The sequence below is a fragment of the Sapajus apella genome, unplaced genomic scaffold, assembly GCF_009761245.1.
Source record: "Sapajus apella isolate SASKATOON/1434 unplaced genomic scaffold, GSC_monkey_1.0 scaffold14, whole genome shotgun sequence".
NCBI lineage: Eukaryota > Metazoa > Chordata > Mammalia > Primates > Cebidae > Sapajus > Sapajus apella.
The window spans coordinates 7,020,256-7,042,788 of record NW_022436954.1 but is presented as its reverse complement, the minus strand read 5'-3'; the positions used below and the strand labels follow the sequence as shown (position 1 = coordinate 7,042,788).

Below are 22,533 nucleotides of genomic sequence, written 5' to 3'. Positions count from 1 at the left end.
GCGAAGCCAGAACTTGTACCCAGGACTTTAACTCCCAGTTACAAGATGTCCCATATGGCTGGGCACAGTGGCTCATGCCTGTAATCCCAGCACTTTGGGAGGACTAGGCAGGAGGCTCACTTGAGCCCAAGAGTTTGAGACCAGCCTGGGAAACATGGAGTAAATCTGCCTCTACCAAAAATACAAAAATTAGCAGGGCATGGTTGCATGAGCCTATGGTCCCAGCTACTCGGGAGGCTGAGGCAGGAGAATTGCTTGAGCCCAATGCACTCCAGCCAGGGTGGCAAAGCAAGACCCTGTCTTTAAAAAAAAAAAAAAGTCCCTTGGCCGGGCACAGTGGCTCATGCCTATAATCTCAGCCCTTTGGGAGGCTGAGGTGGGTGGATCACGAGGTTAGGAGTTCAAGACCAGCCTGGCCAACATGGTGAAACTCCGTCTCTACTAAAAATGCAAAAATTAGCTGGGCATGGTGGCGCACACCTGCAGTCCCAGCTACTTGGGAGGCTGAGGCAGGAGAATTGCTTAAACTGGGACCCGGGATGTGGAGGTTGCAGTGACCTGAGAACGTGCCACTGCACTCCAGCCTGGGCTACAGAGTGAGACTCTGTCTAAAAAAAAAAAAAAAAAAAAGGTGTGCCACATGGAGACTCCACAGTAGATGAAGGTGGGGGAGGTGAGGAGATGGGGTCTGGGTCCTGGAGGCCCCGTCAAGCTGGGACCAGGCTGGGCCAGGACTCACCCAGGAAGCCCCAGGGTCAGGGCCTGGAGTGTCTGAGCCCACTCTAGGGGTCCAGGGAGAAGATTCAAGTCAACACACCCACAGACATTGCTGTCTGCACAGAGCTGGGTGTTGAAAGGAAGGAATGGGGACCCTGGTCCCCAGGGGTGGGGGGGGGCCCTATGGCAACCCCGTGCTGCTGCAGCCGGTCCCCTTCACGTCCTAGGGACACAGAGTACCCCTCGTTAAACAGGCAGGCAAGCCGAGGCCTCCTGGGGAGCCCTGAAGCCAGCTCAGCTGCGCCTTGCCAAGGCACTGGTGGATGATTCCAGGAGAGCGAGCCAAGGGCTGCAGATCCAGCCCTTTTCATGCTTGGCCAATTTAACGGTCCCCATTAATTTCAAAACACACACATTCCCACAAGCTCCGGCCTCCTCGGCTCAGCGCTCGGGTGGACAGTACATCAGGGGCACAGGTGCGGGCGCTGAGGCCTCAAGGACGGAGAGGAGCCGGAGAGGACGTGCTCAGGACACTCCACAAAGTGTGGGAGGCAGGGTGGCCACCCGTGGGTGGGCAGCAGACCCCTAGCTGGGGTTTTCTAGCCGCGAGTCTGCTGTGAGGGGAGAAAAGACTCCTGGGTTTGCAGCTCTGCTTTGCTACCTTCTTGCTGTGTGACCCTGAGCAGGTCACTGTCCCTCTCTGGGTTTTAGTTCCTCCCCAGTCTTCCTCCACAGGACTGCAAATGCCAGGAGAATAGGCACTGGGTTTCACTGGGCCTTGTACCTCCAGCACCTCGAAAGAAGCCAGGAACCGCATGAGGACCCTAGAAATGCCTACCACCGTCCTAATCTGTAAAATGGATCAGCCCCTTCGGGCCCAGAGGGTGGGCTAAGGGGCTGGGCTGGGCAGAAAGAGGGGACTTAGAGGGTGTCACTGGTTCATGGAGCCCCTCCCACCATCTGACCAACTCTCAAAAGCATGTAGTCACTCATTCATTCAACAAACACCAGCCCAGACACGGTGGCTCACACCAGTGATCCCACCATATTGGAAGGCCGAGGCAAGAGGGTGACTTGAGCTCAGGGGAGATCAGCCTGGGCAACACAGGAAGACCCTACTGTTACAAAAAAGAAAAGAAAGGAAAAAAAGAGGCCGGGTACTGGCTCCCGCATGTAATCCCAGCACTTTGGGAGGCCAAGGCGGGCAGATAACCAGAGGTCGGGTGTTTGAGACCAGCCTGACCAACACGGAGAAACCCTGTCTCTACTAAAAATACAAAATTAGCCGAGCGTGATCGCGCACGACTGTAATCCCAGCTACTTAGGAGACTGAGGCAGGAATGTCGCTTGAACCCCTGAGGCGGAGATTGCAGTGAGCCGAGATCACGCCACTGTATTCCAGCCTGGGCAACAAGAGCGATACTCCGTCTCAAAAAAAAAAAAAAAAATTAAAGAAATGTACTGAAACCCAAGACAGAGTTATCGGGTCCACAGTCCACTCTCATATTCCGTGTGGAAATGACAGAAGGACTTCGGGTAAGAAGCAGGGGACGGGGTGGAAGACCTTGGGGTGGAAGCGCCCCGGGAGGTCCTTCCCAAGTCCCGCCCTCCGGCCAATGCTCCGCCCACTGGACCAGGCCCTGTGAGCCCACGAGGGCATCTCAATAATTCAGGAGGGATCCATCATTTATGAATTTATGTAACCACTGCCCGACCTTGTGGGGATGAGCCACCCTCCTCCTGCAGTCGTGGAAATTGGGTCCTGGCCATGTCCGGGTGTTCTGGGCTTTCTGGCTTTCTGATGTGGGGAGCGGCCTCCTGGACCCCAGGAATCCTGAGTGGCCCCCTGATCGACTCTGCCCCTCACTCCCAATGACCCAGAGGGAGCTTGCGAAAAAGCAAACCTGGGCTGGGTATGGCGGCTCACAGCTGTAGTCCCAGCACTTTGGGAGGCTGAGGCAGGTGGACTGCTTGAACCCGGGAGTTCGAAATCAGCCTGGACAACAAGCTGAGACCTTACCTCTACAAAAAATTTAAAAATTAGCCAGGAATGATGGCATGCCTGTGGTCCCTCTGCTCAGGAGGCTGAGATGGGAGGATCACTTGAGCCCAGGAAGTTGAGGCTGCAGTGAGCCACAACTGCACCACTGTACCCCAGCTTGGGGAACAGTGTGAGACCCTGTCAAAAAAATAAAAAGGAAGGGACGCAGGGAGAGAGGGAGGGAAGGAGGGAAAGGAGGAAGAAGGAGGCAGAGAAGCGAGGAAGGAAAGAAAGAGGAAGGAAGGGAAGAAAGGAAAGAGGAAGGAAGGAAGGAAGGAAGGAAGGAAGCAAGCCTGCCTGTCTGCCTACCTGATCGTCTTTTTCTTAAACCCCAAATCTGAAAGACAGGGGTTTGATTCTCAGCCCTTCCTTTTCCCCAGCGCCATGACCCGTGGGTGCCTCAGTGTCTTCATCTGTATAATGGGTGAAACGTCAGAGCCTGACTCAGACATGAGGCAACGTGTGGAGCTGAGGGAACACCCAGCACCAGGCGGCAGGGGACAGGCAGCCCTGAGTCCAGAGCCGGGGCTCCGTGGGGCTTGCCAGAGACTTGAAGGGGCTTGGGACACACGACGCTGGGCAGGCTAAGAGAGCTGGAGCCCACCAGGAGGCTTAGGGGACACAGGAGCCCAGATTCAGATGTTGGTTCCATCTTTTGACGACGACCCCTCCCCCGGTGGCAAACTTCTGCCCTACTCTCAGCTTCCAGGCCAGGAGGGCAGACAAGACACACTCACTCTTGGAACTCAAATTCAACAGCCAGAAAAAAGAGAACAGAGAGGAGGTATTCCCTCCCCTACACACACGCACACACACACACACACTCACTCACTCACTCTTTCCTGGGGCCTCTGGAGCTCGGCAAACCTCCCATCCCAGCTCTACCACCATTTAGCTGTGTGACCTTAAGCAAACTACTTCATGTCTCTGAGCTGCCAGTTCACCATTAGCACGAGGCTGAAATAATGCAAGAGAGGTGAATCACGAGGTATGAACACAGTGTAGACCTGGAGGGAGCCGCCTCCCAACCCACGCTCTGGGCCTCCCTGCCCCCACTTTCCACCCAGCAGCCCAAGTGATCTCACCAAGCCCCCAACTCAGGCCCGTGCCACACCGTGGCTCACTCCAAACCCCTCAGCACCTCCCCAGTGTCCCGCCCACCTCAGCCCTCCCTGTCCATACTCCCTCACCCTCAGAATGCCCTTGCCTGACTTCTGACTTAGCACCCCATCTAACCGAAGCACCCCTCCTCCAGGCAGCCTTCCCCCCTGCCTCCCTCCCCTGCAGTCCAGACCCCTGTCCCTCCTGCACCATGCTTCCTGTTCCACCACATGTCTCACGCCTTATCTGGAATTAGAGACTGTGTCTTTTGCAGCCCAGGTCCACCCCAAGGCCTGGTGCCCAGCAGCCCTATCACCTATGTCTGCTGCATGGACGAAAGTGTCTAAGTTCGAATTCTGGCTCAGTCACCTGCCGAGGTGAAGCACGTTACTTGATCCCTGAAAATGGGGTAACAACCCTGCCTGCCTCTCGGGGCCTGAGAGCACTGCACACATCCAGAGTGGCCAGAGCACCGGAACGCGGCCGGCCCCGCCTGCGCTTGGCTTCCCCTGAGAAGGAGGGAGCCCAGGGCCAGGGCTGCTGTCTGTCGCTAACAGGCTCCAGCTGCAAAGTCTGCTGCGCAGCCTGCCCGGGCTCACTGCTGCCTCAGGCCGGCCACCTCCCCTGCCCACTGCGGAGAGGTTTCTGCTGTGTGGCGGCCGGCAAGCCTCAGCAAGCACATTTAAATCTGAAGTGACAGATAAAGCGATTTACGGCGACAGTTTAGCGTCAGATCACTTCCCACAAGGCAGTCCGCATCCCTCCAGGCCCCCGCCTGGCAGTCCATCAAGGCGGTCTCTAAATCACGGACTCCCAGCGGCGGCCCAGGGACAGCCAGGCGCAGGGGCGGGTGGCCGCTCAGGTCCCGGCCTGCTCCCCGCCAGGCCAGGCTCTGCGGGGTGCTCCAGGTGGCAGGAGAAGACGAGGCAGGGGCTCCTGGTGCTTGGGAGGCGGGCGGTGATAAGCAGCAGGCAGATTCTCACAAATCAAAGCCCCAAGACTTAAGGAAACAGAGCGCCACTTCATGACTTATTTTAAATAAATAAGCAGCTTAAAAAATCTCCGTGCAAGGCCGGCTTGTCGCTGTGAAACACGGCTTCCCACCCGTCCCTGCTACACGCCCGGGCCCCTCAAAGGCCTCACAGACCCACCTCGCCTCCCGCCACCTCCTTGCAGAATTAATTGGTCCCTGCGGCGTCTCGTGGCACTTTGTTCAGACCTTGCTCCTAGCGCTCTGTCACATTATATTCTGCTTAGTCGCTCTCGCTCCCGACTTCCCAATAGTCATTTCCTGGGGACTCTCCATGCACCAGGGCCCAGGCCCAGGGCTAGACAGGCCCCAACTCCTGGACTCCTCACCCTCACCCTGCGGTGGGACTGACAGTGATGCCATTTCTCAGATGAGGAAGTGGAGGCCACAGCATGGCCAGCAGGGGCGCTGGGACCGCGACCTGCTCCTGGCCACGGTGCCCACGGCCCACGCTCGCTGCTCTGGGCTAGCGCTGAAGAAAAGATCCCTTCCATCCTTCACAAAGCCTTGCATGCATCTCTGCCCTGTCCTCTTATGACCCGAAGGCCAAAGCCAGGCAGCCAGACCCCTGGGCTGGCCAAGGGGATCTTTTTTTATTTTTTTTGAGATGGAGTCTTGCTCTTGCTGCCCAGGCTGGAGTGCAGTGGAGCAATCTCGGCTCACTGCAACCTGCGCCTCCCGGGTTCAAGTGATTCTCCTGCCTCAGCCTCCTGAATAGCTGGGACTATAGGCACGTGCCACTACATCCAGCTAATGTTTGTATTTTTAGTAGAGACTGGGTTTCACCATATTGGCTGGTCTTGAACTCCTGACCTTGTGATCCGTACACCTCAGCCTCCCAAAGTTCTGGGATTACAGGCCTGAGCCACCACGCCCAGCCAAGACTAGGGGTCTTTCTTTGTGCCCGGACATTTCCTGGCCGGGACTCTGCTGTCAGGAACAAGGGGTCCACACATACAGGCCTGGAGCACCAGGAAACTTAAGGGCAGCGAGGTGGCCCACTCAAGGTCACTGCACCCCTGTGGCAAAAAGATGATGTAAATACCCTGGAAGCCTCAGCACCCCCTGGGTGAGACCCCCAGACCGGAGCTCTCCCCAGACGAAGGCCTGAGGTCATAGGCCAAGCTGGAGAGGCCGGCACTGGCTCCGAAAGCCTCCTCCTCCAGAAAGGGGGGCCTGCGGGTGCTCCCCGGCTGATCTCCTGCACGAGGCAACCCAATTTCATTAAGATGGATGCGCCATGCTCCTGTGGGCAGGAGCCGCGGCCGGCACAGATGGCAGAAGACTGAGACTCTCGCGGGTGCTGCCCGAGCACACGGCCTTGGCTGGCAGCCCATGGGGCCAGGATCCAGGGAGGCCTACACTGTGCCCTTGGGTGGGGGGTTTTGTCCCGTCCCTGTGACCTGAAGCCCTGCCTCTCACCAGCCAGGTATCCCCACTTCTATGCTTCTGCCAGCCTCCCACCGCATCCCATACAAACACACATCACACCACACACACACTGCATCACACACACCCCATGCAGCACACAAGCACAGACACAAACGCCACCTCACACACACAGGCATCACACATCACGCAAATGCATACACACCCCACACACACAGGTAGAACTCCTGACCTCACACACACACCATCACACACGCCTCAATCACATTTCATATAGCCCGATAATATGAGAGTGGAAACCACTCCTGAATGTCAAATGTCAGATCGGTAAGGAAACGAGTCTGATTTTCTTATTTTTATTTGTTTTTTGAGACAGGGCTCACTCTGTTGCCCAGGCTGGAGTGCAGTGGCACAACCACAGCTCAATGCAGCCTCGACCTCCCAGTTCAAGTGATCCTCCCATCTAGGCCTCCCGAGTCGCTGGGACTACAGGCATGCACCACCACACCGGCCAGTTTTATTTTTTTGTAGCGATAGGGTGCCACTGTGTTGCTCGAGCTGGTCTCAAACTCCTGTGCTCAAGCAATCTTCCCGCCTCGGCCTCTCAAAGTGCTGGGACTACAGCAGTGAGCCACCGCATGCAGCCTCAGAGTCTGATTTTCTTTTTTTTCTGAGACAGAGTCTCACTCTGTTGCCCAGGCTCAAGGGCAGTGGCACAATCATGGCTCACTCCAGCCTGGACCTCCCAGGTTCAAGCAATCCTCCTGCCTCAGCCTCCTGGGTTCAAGTGTTTCTCCTGCCTCAGCCTCTCAAGTAGCTGGATTACAGGTATGTGCCACCATGCCTGGCTAATTTTTGTACTTGTAGCAGAGAGATGGGATTTCATCATGTTGGCCAGGCTAGTCTCCAAACTCCTGACCCCAGGTGATCTGCCTGCCTCGGCCTCCTAAAGTTCTGGGATTACGGGCAGAGACACCGTGCCTGGCCCAGAGTCTGATGTTCTATTTTCTGTTTTTTCTTTTTTTGAGATAGGGTCTCACTTTGTCACCCAGGCTGGAGTGCAGTGGCACAATCATGGCTCACCGCAGCCTCAACATCCCAGGCTCAAGCAATCCTCCTGCTTCAGCCTGCTGAGTGGCTGGGACTACAGGCACATACCACCATACCTGGCTCATTTTTTTTTTTTTTTTTTTTTTTTGTAGAGATAGGGTCTCATTATGCTGACCAGGCTGGTCTCAAATTCTGAGCTCAAGTGATCCTCTCACCTTGGCCTCCCATGGTGCTGGGATTACAGGAGTGAGCTACTGCACCCAGCCCAGAGTCCAATTCTCAAAGGCCTGAGGGAGGTCGTAGGCAGATGCCTCTTCAGGGAGGGGAAGGAGTGAGGGGGGGCAGGAAGGGGACATCTGGTGCCCACCCTCTCCAGGGATCCCCAGGGCCCTGCTGAGTGACAGGAGGGATGCCCACAGCCTGGCTGGAGACTCCTTCAAGCCCACAGCTTTTCAGGATGGAGGAGGGTAGGGGGTTGGGAGCCCCCCTGCCTCCTTTCCCTCACAGCCCTCTCCCAGCTCCCCCTGCACCCTTCCCCTGCACATCCCTGCAGCTGGACCCATGCCCAGGCAGTGACAGCCCCTCCCATATGGCAGCAGGAACAAAGAGAATCCCCTCCTCCCCAACAAAATCCAGAAGCTCCGGCAGCCAGGCCTCAAGTTCCCAGCCCAGGGCAACCCTCCACGTTCTCCATGGGCCACTGAAGCCTGCGGGGCCAGCACTGCCCCTGGCTTCAAAAATATAAATTTAAAAATCTCCACCCCAAGATAATTGCTCTCTCCTCTGGCTTATTGTGGTGGCTCGTGGTAGGCACTGAGAAGCAATTATTCATGGCTAATGATTATAATCAAGTCAAATAGAATTTAATGGACACGTATTCTCTTCCTGCTTGAAACTTTACATATGAATTAAGCACATATGGGTTTCACGAGGCACAGACGCAGATTTATGCAGCCCCGAAAAGCCCCGCCGTTGCTGGCGACTTTTATTCCACTAATAAACAGGCTGATTTATGGGCTCCCGGGAACTGCGATCTCTGCTGCCCCCTGGTGGGCGAAGAGGCTGGGGTGGGAGCCAAGGCACCCAGGACCCGGGAGGCCTGACCAGTGCGGAGGCCACTTTGAACGCTGGGGCTGCACAAAGCCCTGGAAGGCCCGGAGGAGACTCGGGCTCTGTCTGGGAAGCCTGTGTCCAGACTCTGCCTCCGCCATTCCCTGGGATTCCAGGCGGGTACTGGGTTCTCCTGGCTGTACAGGCTTCTGAGGACCCTAGCTGGGTCCTCCTAGAAATAAAAAGATCCCAGGAAAATACATCAAGAGGTGTGTGGGTAAACTGAGGCAAGCAGGGGGAGGCAAAAGCTGATCATCTGCAGGAGGTACCACGTCCCTCGGCACCCCCAGGACAAGGGTGATGCCCAGATGGCGCTGGGGACACCAGTTTCAGCACCATCGCGAGGTGGCAGGCCCTGATTCCCACCGGGTGCTGAGTGACTGTCATGCGCACATCACGGGCATCAGCTCTGAGTGACCTCAGCAACCTGACGGGTGGTTTCCTCGCCACCCCCACTGTGCAGAGGAGGAAACAGGCCAAGGCAAGGGCACAGAGAAGGGGAGTCTCCAGAGAAACTTGGCCAGGGCTGCCCCAACCCTGGCCCCGCTGCGAACAGAGCTGGCACTAACATGCTTCTGACGGAGCTGCCACATCCAAAGCCTAGCACCTGGCAAGGGCACTTAGGAAAAGGCATTAATCACTCCGCAGTCCAGGTGCAGCCTCCAGAGGGCCCCCATTCCATCTGCATCTGCTGTCACCCCACCTTGGTCCCTGCGCCCTTTCTCCCGGCCCATGTTCCAGCCAACCAGCAATCCAGGGGGGACAAAGCTCACAGGATGCCTCATTTTCCCTCTGACCACTTTGCAGCTCAGCAAGAAGATGCCGCTGGGCACCTCTCAGGCTTGCTAGTGATTGGCAGGGCTGGGGTACCCAGTGGCCTGCCTGACTGCCCCCTTGGCCACAGCCCCAAGGCTCTGTCCTCCCGCTCCAGGCCAGCACGTCCCTGGGTACAGGCAGCAAGAACACCCTACTCCCCTAGGTCTCTGTAACATCTGCCAACCCAGATGTGGCTTTGTCTTAGCCATGTGTCCCCAGACGGACTAGCAGTCCTCGTCCCAGTGGCCCCAGAGAAAGACACCTGAACCACCTGCAGGAGCCCAAGGTGACCCCAGCTCCCTCTGCCTCCCTAGGCCAGACACTCTGAGCAGTAACTCCTGCCTACATGTGACTTGTCATCTGTGTGCCTAGATGGGTGATTTGTGGGCGAGGCACCCCCATATGATTATCCAGCTTTGCCGTCACCGGCTGCTTCAGGAAACACAACTCAGACCCCGTGGACCAGGCCCAGGGCGGCCGAGTGACCTACCCTTTCCGGATCCCAGAGCCTGTCACTCACAGAGATCAATGGAAACGCTCACAGCATCCACACCACCACACCCTAGAGTCACTGGGGGACAGTGCTGGGGCCAGGTGCCACCGCTACAAGCCCAAAGTGGGGATGAAGGACACTAGAGAAGCTCTGCAGGTGACCCGGGCCTGCACAGGTTGGGAAGGGGCTGGCAGACAGGATTCTCCCCATGAGCTAGAGTCCAAGATGAGAGGGTCTGCCCCCACATTCAGGGCCTGAGAAAGAGGCCTCCCTTCCTCCGACACTAGGTGCAGATGCTGGGTAAGCAAAGGAGCGAGAAGCAGGCAGGCGAGGGTTGGGGTTCGGCCGCCAGTCGACCTGTTCCACAAGCCACCTGCTGGACCTAACCGGCCCGTGGCACCCCACGCCAAAGTCCTTTCCCGGCGCCTTTCGACCTTGCCAGACAACCACCGCCCGCACGAGGAGCAGCCCCCTTCCTCCCGCTGACAAAGAAGAGCCGACTCCCACACTCATCACAATCAACTGCCAAGCCAGCAAGAGGCGAGCACAAGAAGCTGAGCGGCTCCTGTTTCCAGGCGCTGGAAAGTTGCCAGGGTGCCGCAGGGGACCTCTCTGCCCCCACTGTCCCCTCAACGAGCTCCCTCACCTGCCCAGGCCTGAAGCGGGGCAGGGCAAGCCAAAGACAGAGGAAGGCAGGCAGTAGTAGGGGCGTCTGCGGCCCCCCAAGGTCAGACCTCCCTGCTCTGGCCACCGCCTTCCTGGCAGGGCAGCCCAGTTCTAGCTGAGCTCTCCCACTTTCCCGGCCACTAATGGGTCTCCGTGGAGCAAGGCATCCCCGACACAGCAGGTCAGGGTTTCAGGGGAAGAGGAGCCGAGTGGCCGGCATGCTAGGCTCCCACGGCGCCGGCAGGCCGTCCTCACTGGCCACCCCAGCCTCGCTGGAGCCAGGTGGCATCCACCCAGGCCTGGCATAGCATAGCACGGCAAAGGCAACGGGGCGGCCCCCAGAGCTCTGGCTCGGGCCAGCCACTCACCAGCATTGACGATGGCATCCACCTCCAGCTTGGTAATGTCGCCGCGGAGCAGGGAGATTTTCTCGTTGAGCTGCTTGTCCTTTTTATACTTGGGCTCCTCCACCTTCACGGCCACCCCTGGAACAAGCAGGGACCAGGGAGATCACAGCGAGGCTGGCCACTACAGAGGGACCCAGCCAGGGCCCAGGGCCTTCCCCATCGACCTCCCTCCACCTCCAGAGGCAGCCTGCAGTGCCATGACTGTTGACCCCATACCAGGAAGCCACGCTGAGGGGCACCTACTACATGCCAGCACCATGAGGGGACCCCTTGCATCTTCACAGCAAGGCCACCAGCAGGTACAACAGTGCTAATATCATCCATCCCATTTCACACAGGTGGGTCAGGGACTTGCCCAGGGTGACGGGTCACCAGGCCCACTGTCTCACCAACACACCCCACTGTAAGCAACCAAACCTCAGCTTCACACCTCAGCTCCCCACAAGCAAGGAGTGTCCAGCAGGTGGCTCACCTGACCCAGGGCTCTGTTTCCTACCATATAATGGGGATAAAAGTTCCACTTGCCTCAGGCTGTGTTAATAATTGAACAGGGTGGCTGGGAGCGGTGGCTCATGCCTGTAATCCCAGCACTTTGGGCGGCTGAGTTGGCAAATCATTTGAGGTCAGGAGTTCAAGACCAGCGTGGCCAAAAAAAAAAAAAAAAGCCAGGCACGGTGGCTCATGCCTGACACCCCATCTCTACTAAATATACAAAAATTAGTTGGGCATGGTGGTGCATGCCTTGTAATCCCAGCTACTTGGGAGGCTGAGGCAGGAGAATCACTTGAAACCAGCAGGCGGTGGTTACAGCGAATGGAGATTATGTCACTGCACCCCAGTCTCAGCAACAGAGATTCCATCTCAAAAAAGAAAAATAAATAAATAAATAATTGAATGAGGTGGCCAGGTGCGGTGGTTCATGCCTATAATCCTAGCACTTTGGAAGGCCGAGGTGGGCAGATTACTTGAGGTCAGGAGTTCAAGACCAGCCTGGCCAACATGGTAAGAGCCTGGCCCATCTCTACTAAAAGCACAAAATTAGCCAGACATGGTGGTAGGTGCCTGTAATCTCAGCTACTCAGGAGGCTGAGGCAGAAGAATACTTGAACCCAGGAGGCGGAGGTTGCAGTGAGCTGAGATCGCACCATTACACTCCAAACTGGGCAAAAAGAGTGAAACTCTGTCGCAACAAATAAAACAACTGAATGAAGTGACACACACACAGCGCCTGCGCACAGCAAGCACCCGATACGTCCCGCCAGACTCACTCCTCTCATCTGCACAATTCTCCCAGGCCGCGGGTCTGGGGCACGCCCACCAGGGCCTCCCTGAGCAGAGCCTACCTTTCGCCATCTCCTTCCACGTAGGGATCTTCTTCAGTCTCACAAAGTCCTTGCAGAAGTAATGTTCCTCCCGCTGCTTGTCACTCAGGCCCTTCAGAAAGGCTGCAGGAACAGGAAGGAGGATCAGGGCCGGGGGAGAGGAGGGGGCCGGGCGCTCCCACCCCAAGGTGTCCCCTCTTGCCTCATCCAAGAATGCAAACCAGCCCTTCCTGTCCATCCTTCCCTGGGCACACAGGGTGGGCCTGCTGGGGGAGCCTCAAGGCCACTAGAACATCTTGTCCTGTTCTCTTTGTTCGAAGAGGGAAACTGAGGCCTGGGGAGGCTGAGGGACCGGCTCAGGCATTGCAGACTTGGGTTCAGAATTCAGCTCTGCCACTTTCCAGCAGAGTCCACATCTCTCTGGGTCCCAGCTTGGAGCTTCCTCCCACACGCTAAGGCCAGGCCGGTTGGCAGCCTCACCAGTGACATTATCCATCAGTCCCACTGCCAGTCAGTTCTGCCTCATTGTCACTGCATGCAGGCAGCGGGACGCTGTCTTCCTCCAGGAGCTGCAGGACCAAGTGGACCTGGCACCTGTCCCCAACATCCCCCCCCAGCAGCAGCTGAGGGCTCCCAGTGTGGCCAAGGCGGCTGGAATCATCCCCATTTTACAGATGAGGAAACCGGGGCTCAGGGAGGTTGGGGGGCCACCCTCACACAGCAGGGACTCGAGTGAGGAGTCAGGCCCTTCCACCCACTCATGGACTCTGGATTCACCCTGGCCACATCCCCCTGCCCAGGCACCGCCCCATGGGCCCCGCCTTCCCTTGGGGGTGGCACCAGGCACAGAAACCCAGAACCGGCTGAGAAGCGCCGGCACTGACCAGGCTCGCAGCTCGTGGGCTCCCCCTGCTGGCCCGAGGCCGCCTGCACACCCAGGCTCTCAGCCCAGCCTCGCACCCTGGACCACAGGCTCCGAGGATGGAGCAGACCCCATGGCAAACAGCAAAGGCTACAATTGAGAAGCTCAAAAAGCATCAAGAAATATATGGAGGTGGGAGGGCAATTCGAGGAGGTGGTGAGAAAGGAAGGATTGACTCCTGGAAGCTTCTATGCACCTGGCAGAGAGGGGCAGGCACTTAAGAGACAGGTAGGTCCCCCCACAAATGCCCTTTTCCCGGCCAGAGTCACTTCGCCATCAAGGCCTCCATCTCCTCATCTGCCCACTGCTGACAGTGGTGATAACAGCCCAAGGACACTGAGAGCATCATATGACAGAACTCATGCGAGGGGCCCAGTCAAGAGACCCGGCTGGATGCGAAGCTAGGGTCATCAGAAAAGGCTAAGCCACGGCCAGGCACAGTGGCTCACACCTGAAGTCCCAGCACTATGGAAGGCCGAGGTGGGTGGATCACAAGGTCAAGAGATCGAGACCATCCTGGTCAACATGGTGAAACCCCATCTCTCTAAAAATACAAAAATTAGCCCGGCGTGGTGGCATGCACCTGTACTCCCAGCTACTTGGGAGGCTGAGGAAGGAGAATGGCTTGAACCTGGGAGGTGGAGATTGCAGCGAGCCAAGATCGTGCCATTGCATTCCAGCCTGGCAACATAGTGAGACCCCATCTCAAAAAAAAAAGGGAGGGGTGTACTAGGACCATCCCTGGTCAGCTTCAACTGCTGCCTGAGCCAGAGCCACTTATGGAAGGCGGGAGAAGTGGCAGCCCCTTCTCCCCTCTTCCATAACATGTTTGGGCCTGAGTAGGTCCTGTACTCAGTGCCAGGATGCATCGAGCACGCTGACCTGGCCCTGGCCCTTGTGAGTCTACAACGCAGCCAGGGAGACGGAGGCTGGTCAGGTGCTCCAGTGAAGCAATTCTAATTCTGAGATGCGCTATGAGACACTCAGGGCTGGGAGAGGAGTTCCCTGGAACCCTGGCCAGGCAGGTGGCGGTGGATGCTTCAGGGAGACTCGGAAGAGGAGTGGGAAGTAGCCAGGGCTGGAAAGGGTGTTTGGTGGCAGCAACAGCACATATGAGGTCATAGGAGAATAAAATTGTTTGTGGAGTGATGGCGGGGGGCGGGGGGACAGGCTTCATCCCAGGGGCACCATAACCAAACTGACAATGCTTTCACCTGGCCAGGTGCAGTGGCTCACGCCTGTAATCCCAGCACTTTGGGAAGCCAAGGTGGATGGATCACGAGGTCAGGAGTTCCAAACCAACCTAGCCAACACAGTGAAACACTGTCTCTACTAATAATGCAAAAAATAGCTGGGCATGATGGTAGGCACCTGTAGTTCCAGCTACTCAGGAGGCTGAGGCAGGAGAATCGCTTGAACCCGGGAGGTGGAGGTTGCAGTGAGCCGAGATCACACCAGCCTGGGCAACACAAAGACTCCATCAAAAAAAAAAAAAAAAAAAAAATGTTCACCAGGCCAAGCACAGTGGCTCAAGCCTGTAATTCCAGCACTTAGGGAGGCTGAGGTGAGTGGATCACCTGAGGTTAGGAGTTTGAGACCAGCCTGACCAACATGGAGAAACACCATCTCTACTAAAAATACAAAATTAGCAGGACGTGGTGGGCGCGTGCCTATAGTCCAGCTACTCAGGAGGTTGAGGCAGGAGAATCACTTGAAACCGGGAGGCGAAGACTGTGGTAAGCCAAGACTGCACCCTTACACTCCAGCCTGGGCAACAAGAGTGAAACTCTGTCTCAGGAAAAAAAAAAAAAAAAGCCAAGCACAGTGGCTCATGCCTGTGATCCCAGCACTTTGGGAGGCTGAGGCGAGCAGATTACAAGACCAAGCGTTCGAGACCAGCCGGGCCAACATGATGAAACCCTGTCTCTACTAAAAATACAAAAATTAGCCAGGCATGGTGGTGCCTGCCTGTAATCCCAGCTCCTCAGGAGGCTGAGGCAGGAGATCACTTGAACCCGGGAGGTGGAGGTTGCAGTAAGCCGAAATCGTGCCTGGTGACAGAGTGAGAGTCCGTCTCAAAAAAATAAAAAGAATGCTTTCACCAGACGCTTCCCATGAGTGTGCCATGTGCCCACTTTCTAAGAGGCCAAGGGTACCCTGCTGACCCCTCCATCACTAGCGTCCCTCGCTGCTCACAGCCCATTCCCTGCCCCCCTTTTTGAGAAGCCAGCCTCCCCACTGGCACATGGCCCCAGCAGGACTTGAGGAGCAGGCCAAGGGCTCCCATCTGAAGAGCCCTTTCTTTGTTGGGGTCAGGGACACTGGTATCTGGACGGAGCTGCAGCATTTCCAAGCCTCTGCTGTCCTCTTCCGTATAGTGAAGCTGTGGGGAGCCACCTCCTGTGTTTCACAGGAAGTGGACCGGGCTAGCCTGGCATGTGGCAAAGGGCTGAGCTCCCGGCAGCCAGTACCCCCTACCGAGGGCAAAAAACAGGCCAGGGAGGAGAGGCAGCTCGAATGCTGATAAGTCAGTTCATAAATATTTATCAAGCATCCTCACCTTCACCAAGGTGAGGTCCTGGGGCCTGACCAAGCAGAGGGGAGCACAGGAAAGCTCCAGGAAGTGGCCACCATTTCTCTGGTTGGTCCCAGGGGCTGTAAATCACTGGAGGAAATCCTACCAAGCAGAAGACTGCCTCTAAATGTTTTACCTCCCCCGTGGGGGGCTCTGTCGGCCCAGCCACTCAGCAGCTGCTTCGAAAGTAGACTCCCCCTTCCCCCCGCTTCCCTGCTGCCCCGACTCCTCCTCCAGCTGCTGTCCTCCCCACCAAGCCTGGCACCTCCACCACCTGCCCGCACCTTGTCCTCCCTCCCTCAGGTCACTGAGCACGAGGGTCCCTCCTGCCAGCGCTGCCTTGTGCCAGGCCCACCTCCCAGAGGACTCACTGCCGCAGGACCCCTCCAGCAGGCTGTCCTGTCTGCCCTCAGACAATCCCATCCCCTCCCTCAACGCCCGCATTCCATGCCCCTGCAGCCGCCCCCCTCCTCGTCTACACGCCTGTCTCTACTTCCTCCATCCAATCCTCCCTCCAGTCCGCCCAGTCTGGTCCCACCCTCCACAAGGTCAAGGTCACCAAGCCCCGTGGAACGGCCCTTCCTGCCTTCCCTGTGGACAGGAAGTGTCCTTGCTTTCCTCCCTAGGTCTTCTGATCAATTGCACAGATTCAAAACCCTCTTTAAGCGAGCGCCCTTCAGGGCTGACCCTCCAGTCCCTCCATGCTCTTCTGAGCCTCTGACCCCCAGGGCACCTGCCTGCTCTCATTCCCCAAAGGGCAGGCATGCAACATAGAACGTTTGACTCGCCCCCAAAACGTCTTTGCTCGAGGGCCTTGAACCAGGGGTCCCCCTCTTTCCTTCCTCTTCCTCCCATGTCTCATCCAGCCGCAGACCTGTTGGATTGATCCCCGTGTCACCCCAGAAACCAAGCCTTCCTTTCACCCCCCTGGGGCCAAGACTTCCTCATGGCTCCCTAGACCCCAACAGACGCCCCCAACTCCCAGCTGATCCCCAAGTGCACCTCACCCCCATCTGTTCCTCAACCGCAGCCCTGGATCCTGGGAACACAACTCAGGCACCATCCTCCTCTGTTCAAAATTCTATTCAAGCCGGGCGCGGTGGCTCACGCCTGTAATCCCAGCACTTTGGGAGGCCGAGGCGGGTGGATCACGAGGTCAAGAGATCGAGACCATCCTGGTCAACATGGTGAAACCCTGTCTCTACTAAAAATACAAAAAATCAGCTGGGCATGCTGGCATGTGCCTGTAATCCCAGCTACTCAGGAGGCTGAGGCAGGAGAATTGCCTGAACCCAGGAGGTGGAGGTTGCAGTGAGCCGAGATCACGCCATTGCACTCCAGCCTGGGTAACAAGAGCGAAACTCCATCTTGAGGGATGGGGGGAACTCCATTCAAACTCTGGTCACTTGGCCTCTTTCCCACCTCACTCCCAAAGCCACCTTCCCCACTACATAGGTTCCCTCAACAGCCAGGCTGCTTCCTGGCCCATGGCCTTTGTACCTGCTGTGCCTCTTGCAGGATATGGGATAGTTTGCTTTTGTTTACATTTATTCCTTTATTATTTTTTTGGAGATGGAATCTCACTCTGTTGCCCAGACTGGAGTACAGCAGTGCAATCTCGGCTCACTGCAACCTCTGCTCCTGGGTTCAAGCAATTCTCCTGCCTCAGTCTCCCTAGTAGCTGGGATTACACACCACCACGCCCAGCTAATTTTTGTATTTTAGTAGAGATGGGGTTTCACCACGTTGGCCAGGCTGGTCTTGTACTCCTGACCTCAAGCAATTCACCCGCCTCAGCCTCCCGAAGTGCTGGGATTACAGGCTTGAGCCACGGTGCCCGGCCTCCTTTCTTGATCTTGGCCATCCTGGCCTGCAGGTTCCATAGAGGATCTGTTGTGTTTATCATTGGATTCCCACCACCCCACACAGTGCATGGACACCTGAGGGTGGCTGAGGGGTGCACTGAGGAATGAATGAGCCAAGACCAAAGGCCAAGGGCGAGTTTGCCAAGAACAGAGTCTTCCAGGCAGAGGGAACAGCATGTGCGAAAGTCTGGAGGTAAGAGGGAGTGAGAGATGACCCTTTAGAGCATTTGGGTGGAGAAAGTGAGGCAAGTCGGCCTCTCCAGGTCTGCCTCCCGGTCTGAGGATGGGCAGATGCTGGCAGCGCCCGGCCTAGACCCAGGCTGTCGCTGTGGCTCTTCCTCTGTTCCAGGTCCCGCCAGGTTTGGGCCCATGACCTCCTGACACCATTGGAGCCTCAGTTTTCCCATCTCTAGAATAGGAACAAGGCAGGCCTTCCCTTGCTAGCATCCAGGCTTGCTAGGAGGGTCAAAGGAGAAGCTGGCTGTGGAAACATTCTGTAAGCTGCAAAGTGCTGTCTACCCATCAGACACACTCACTCCTTCCTGGCGGTGAAATAAGACTTGAAGAGAACAAAGCCAACAAGACAAAATTGTGGAGAACTTTTTTTTCCAACTTGGGGACACAGCAGGTAGAAGAGCTTTTCTAATTATTTGGGTCCTCAGCACTTGGGGAGGCCAAGGGAGGCCAATGGCTTGATCCCAGGAGTTCAAGACCAGCCTGGACAACATGGAGAAACCCCATCTCTACCAAAAAAAAAAAAAAAAAAAAAAACCAGCTGAGCATGGTGAATGTGCTTGTAGTCCCAACTGCCCGGAGGCTGAGGCAGGAGGATCACTTGAGCCTGGGAGGTCAAGGCTGCAGTGAGCTGTGATTGTGCCACTGCACTCCAGACTGGGCAACAGAGATCCTGTCTCTAAATAATAATGTGGGTCCCTATATGTGTCACCTTGTGCATCTGTGACCTCCCCACTGTGAGGCCTTGGCATGCCACTGTGTGGGCACTCCCAGACGGCTGCACCTGTGGCCAGAAAGGCAGGTACCCACTGTGATGCTGGTGGGACTGGCGGGCTGGGACCCCACAGGCCTTGCTAAGTGTTTCTGGCTAGGCAGGCCCTGGGCATCCCATGGAACTAGACCGGGGTGCCCAGAGACACCTCAGGTGCCCTGGCAGACATCATCTGGCAGGTGCCACCACCTTGTTCTAGAGAAGAGGCAGAGTGACCTGCCCCTGGTCACACAGAAGTGAGAGGAACCTGGGCTTGCTCCCATACTGTCTACCCTACGCATGATGGCCCGGTCTGAGTGACCCACAGCTCACACAGCCGCTTCTCTCTAGCAAAGCTCACAGGACAGCTCCACTTCCCAAAGACAGCATGCCAGCTCTGCCACCAGCCAGCTGGGCACCTACCTTGGGGACATCTGTCAGCCTGTCCCTTCTAGTCTGTGGAGCCCAAGTGCATACCTCAGAAGGCCAGCAGTGTCTGAGCGCCAGAACAGGGCTGTGGCCCGGCGGGTCCCCAAAGACCTACACGCTGCATTGGTTTCTGATTTACGGGAAAAGAAAAGGCCAACAACGCCATCCGCAACAGTCCTCGCCCGCCAGGCCCCTCTTCACTCCTCCGGAGGAGAAACAGGGACCTGAAGCCAGGCACATGCCCCATGCATTTGTGTTTTTATTTTTTTGAGACAGTCTCACTCTGTGACCCAGGCTGGAGTGCAGTCAGGTGATCACGGCTCACTGCAAACTCTGCCTCCCGGGTTTAAGTGATTCTCCTCCCTCAGCCTCCTGAGTAGCTGGGATTACAGATGCCTGACACCACACCCAGCTAATTTTCTGTATTTTTGGTAGAGACAGGGTTTCACCATGTTGCCCAGGCTGGTCTTGACCTCTTGACCTCAGATGATCTTCCCGCCTCAACCTCCAAAAGTGCTGGGATTGCAGGCGTGAGCCACCACGCCCGGCCTTGCCCCACGAATTTCTAACATTTCCCATATTCTCCTGTAAGAAGGACAGATGCAGACTTAAAGCACAAGTGAGTTTTATTTTTTTTTATATAGAAGATGTAAAACATGCATTTTCATTCCTTTCATTTTTGAAGAGGCGAGAGTATTTCACAGCTCAGTGAGACAGGTGTTGTAAAAGATGTTCGCAGTAAATTTTGATGGAGAGGCCTGACCCCGGACGCAGCTTCCAGCGGCTCCCAGGCACCAAAGCCGAGCGGGAGGAAGCAAGCTCCGCCAGAACCATAAAGTGCAGCGGGGAACGAGAATTCAATGATGTGTTTTAAGAAGTGTCTTTATGGCATTTTGCAAGATGGTGTTCAGAGAGCTGAAGGCAGGCTGGCGCACCAGGGCAAGGCTCCACTCAGAGAGAATGCCAGGTGGGCTGGGCTGATAAAGGCTGGGCTCCCAGAACACAGCAGCATTTAGACCCATGGCAGGGGCATTCATCACCTGTGCTCACCGGCCAGCAAGGCCAAGGTCTTGTCAAAGCCCACGCTCAAGCGAAGGGGAGACGGCACACTCTCTCCTCTCCCTGCCCCCGTCTCCATCCACACCGGGGCATTGGCAAGGCTGTACCCCCAGAAGACAGGTGGAAGAAGCCCCCTCCCCTACTCCCAGGGGTACCTGGAAAATTTGCCAGTGCTGCAGTCACATCAGATGAGACATCCACTCTGGATAAAATCGCACGGGGCTGAAGTTAGTCCCGGCTTCCACGCAATGTGGCATGAGGCTGGGGCGCAGCAACCCCACCTGGAGCCACCATGGAGAGGATGAGGCTGTGTGGGTTCAGGGCCCCAGCATGTGAAACAAGCTCCAAGAACCTGGTGTCACCATGGCCAGCACAGAGGAGAGAGAGGAGACAGGCCTGAAGGCCCCACGGGTGACAAGGAAGGGGGGGCCACTGGTACCCACCCTGGGCCATGGTATATAAAATGGTTTCTTATTTTTAGGAGAGACAAGGTCTTGATATGTTGCCCAGGCTGGTCTCGAACTCCTGGGCGCTAGCAATCCTCGCACCTCGGCCCCTAAAGTGCTGGGATTACAAGCATGAGTCACCACACCTGGCCCACAATGGTTTCTAATGTGATCCCAGCACAACCTCCAAGCAGGTGCTATTGATCCCATTTTAAAGATGAGAAGACTGAGGCTTGGAGAGTGAGGAAGCAGCAGCATGTGCCCACGTCTGATGACACCAACGTCCCTGCTCTCTGCAGCACACAGCTCTGCCTGCGGTGGGGAAAAAGGACCCAAGGCCAGACCCTCCTGTGGTGACACAGCACCCAGAGACCCCCCCAAGGACCCAACCAGGAGTCCCCTAATGCCCAACTGCCTTTACAGCAAAGCTGTTTCCATGAACGAAGTGCCCCAAAACTGAGGATATTAAATTAGAGAAAGTCAGCCGGGCGCAGTGACTCAAGCCTGTAATCCCAGCACTTTAGGAGGCTGAGTCGGGAGGACTACTTGAACTCGTGAGTTCAAGACCAGCCTGGCCAACATGGCGGAACCCCCGTCTCTACAAAACATACAAAAATTAGCAGTGCATGGTGGTACACACCTGTAATCCCAGGTACTCAGGAGGCTGAGGTGAGAGGATCGCGGGAGTCTGGGAGGCAGAGGCTGCAGTGAGCCAAGATCCCGCCACTGCACCCCAGCCTGGGCAACTTTATTCACAAGAACGCTCAGGGCAGCTTTATTCATAAGAAACCCAAATGCCTATCAACAAAAGACTAGGGGCCGGGCATGGTGGCTCAACAGAGTAAGACCCTGTCTCAGATAAATAGGCCGGGTGCAGTGGCTCACGCCTGTAATCACACCACTTTGAGAGGCGGAGGCGGGGAGATCGCCTGAGGTCAGCAGTTGGAGACTAGCCGGACCAACATGAGAAACCCTGTCTCTACTAAAAATACAAAATTAGCTGGGTGTGGTGGTGCATGCCTGTAATCCCAGCTACTCGGAAGGCTGAGACAGGAGAATCGCTTGAACCTGGGAGGCGGAGGTTGCGGTGAGCCGAGATTGCACCATTGCACACCAGCCTGGGGAACAAGAGCAAAACTCTGTCTCAAAATAAACAAACAAAGCAACCCTGGCCAATAAAACCAGACACTGCTGAAGTCTCCCCAAAAGACTGAAAGTCTCCCAGCCAGGGAGAGCCAGCCTGAAGGCATCTCCATACCTGGAGGGAGACCACAGAAATGAGCATCAGCTTGGAGGTAAAGAAACTGAGCACCTGGGGGAAGCTGAATTTGGCCGTCAGCCTGGAGGACAAGCTGGGCATCGTTACAGGGGTCTTGAGCAGGCACTCAGCACTGCATATAGACAGAAATACTGGGCAGACGCCCAGGGAAGGGGATCCCTGTGGGTGGGCTGACCTTTCTCAAGCAGGTAAGCTTGTCTGCGTTGCCCAGGGCAAGGCTTCCAAAATCACACAAGCAGCCCTGGATGAGAACACATGCTCTGAGCAATCCTAAGGTTACAATCTGTGTTGCATGAGGCTTTCCCATCGGGACAGGAGGCTCCCCCAAGGCACACCTGAGTTTTCAGAACCGCTGCTATCATATTTCCCCACCATGAACTGCACATCTGCCTTCTCACCTATACATCAGTCTCTTATGAGTTTGGTTACCGTGTGCCAGGCTTTGAGAGAGGATCCTCTCAGACAGACAAGTATTTGGAGGTCTATCTAGGTATATCCCTGAAATGAGGGCACATGTCCATCAAAGACATGGAGAGAACGTTCAGGAAGCAGGGCACAGTGGCGCACATCTGTAATCTCAGCACTTAGCACTTTTGGAGGTGGGAGGATCACTTAAGCCCAGGAGTTCAAGATCAGCCTAGGGCAATATAATGGTAACCTGTCTCTGCAAAACATTTTTAAAAACATTAGCTGGTGGCTCAAGCCTGTAATCCCAGCACTTTGGGAGGCCGAGGCGGGTGGATCACGAGGTCAAGAGATCGAGACCATCCTGGTCAACATGGTGAAACCCCGTCTCTACTAAAACTACAAAAAATTAGCTGGGCATGGTGG

At 56.2% G+C, this 22,533-nt stretch overlaps 1 protein-coding gene and 1 long non-coding RNA gene across 6 annotated transcripts in view; both read right to left on the bottom strand.

Moving 5' to 3' along the window:
• MACROD1 (mono-ADP ribosylhydrolase 1) overlaps positions 1-22,533 on the bottom strand; it is a 170,855-nt gene that overhangs the window by 141,527 nt on the left and 6,795 nt on the right. For all 5 annotated transcript variants that reach the window (XM_032283016.1, XM_032283013.1, XM_032283015.1 and 2 more), the window contains exons 2-3: positions 12,164-12,265; positions 10,782-10,898 (exon numbers count right to left, since the gene is read on the bottom strand). In XM_032283016.1, coding sequence (XP_032138907.1) covers positions 10,782-10,898; positions 12,164-12,265 — 219 coding nt within the window. The remainder of the gene's footprint in view (positions 1-10,781; positions 10,899-12,163; positions 12,266-22,533) is intronic.
• LOC116554839 lies at positions 19,539-20,982 on the bottom strand. The gene is made up of 2 exons (XR_004270306.1): positions 20,133-20,982; positions 19,539-19,958 (listed from the first exon to the last, which is right to left on the bottom strand). It is a non-coding gene; the product is annotated as an uncharacterized LOC116554839 (long non-coding RNA).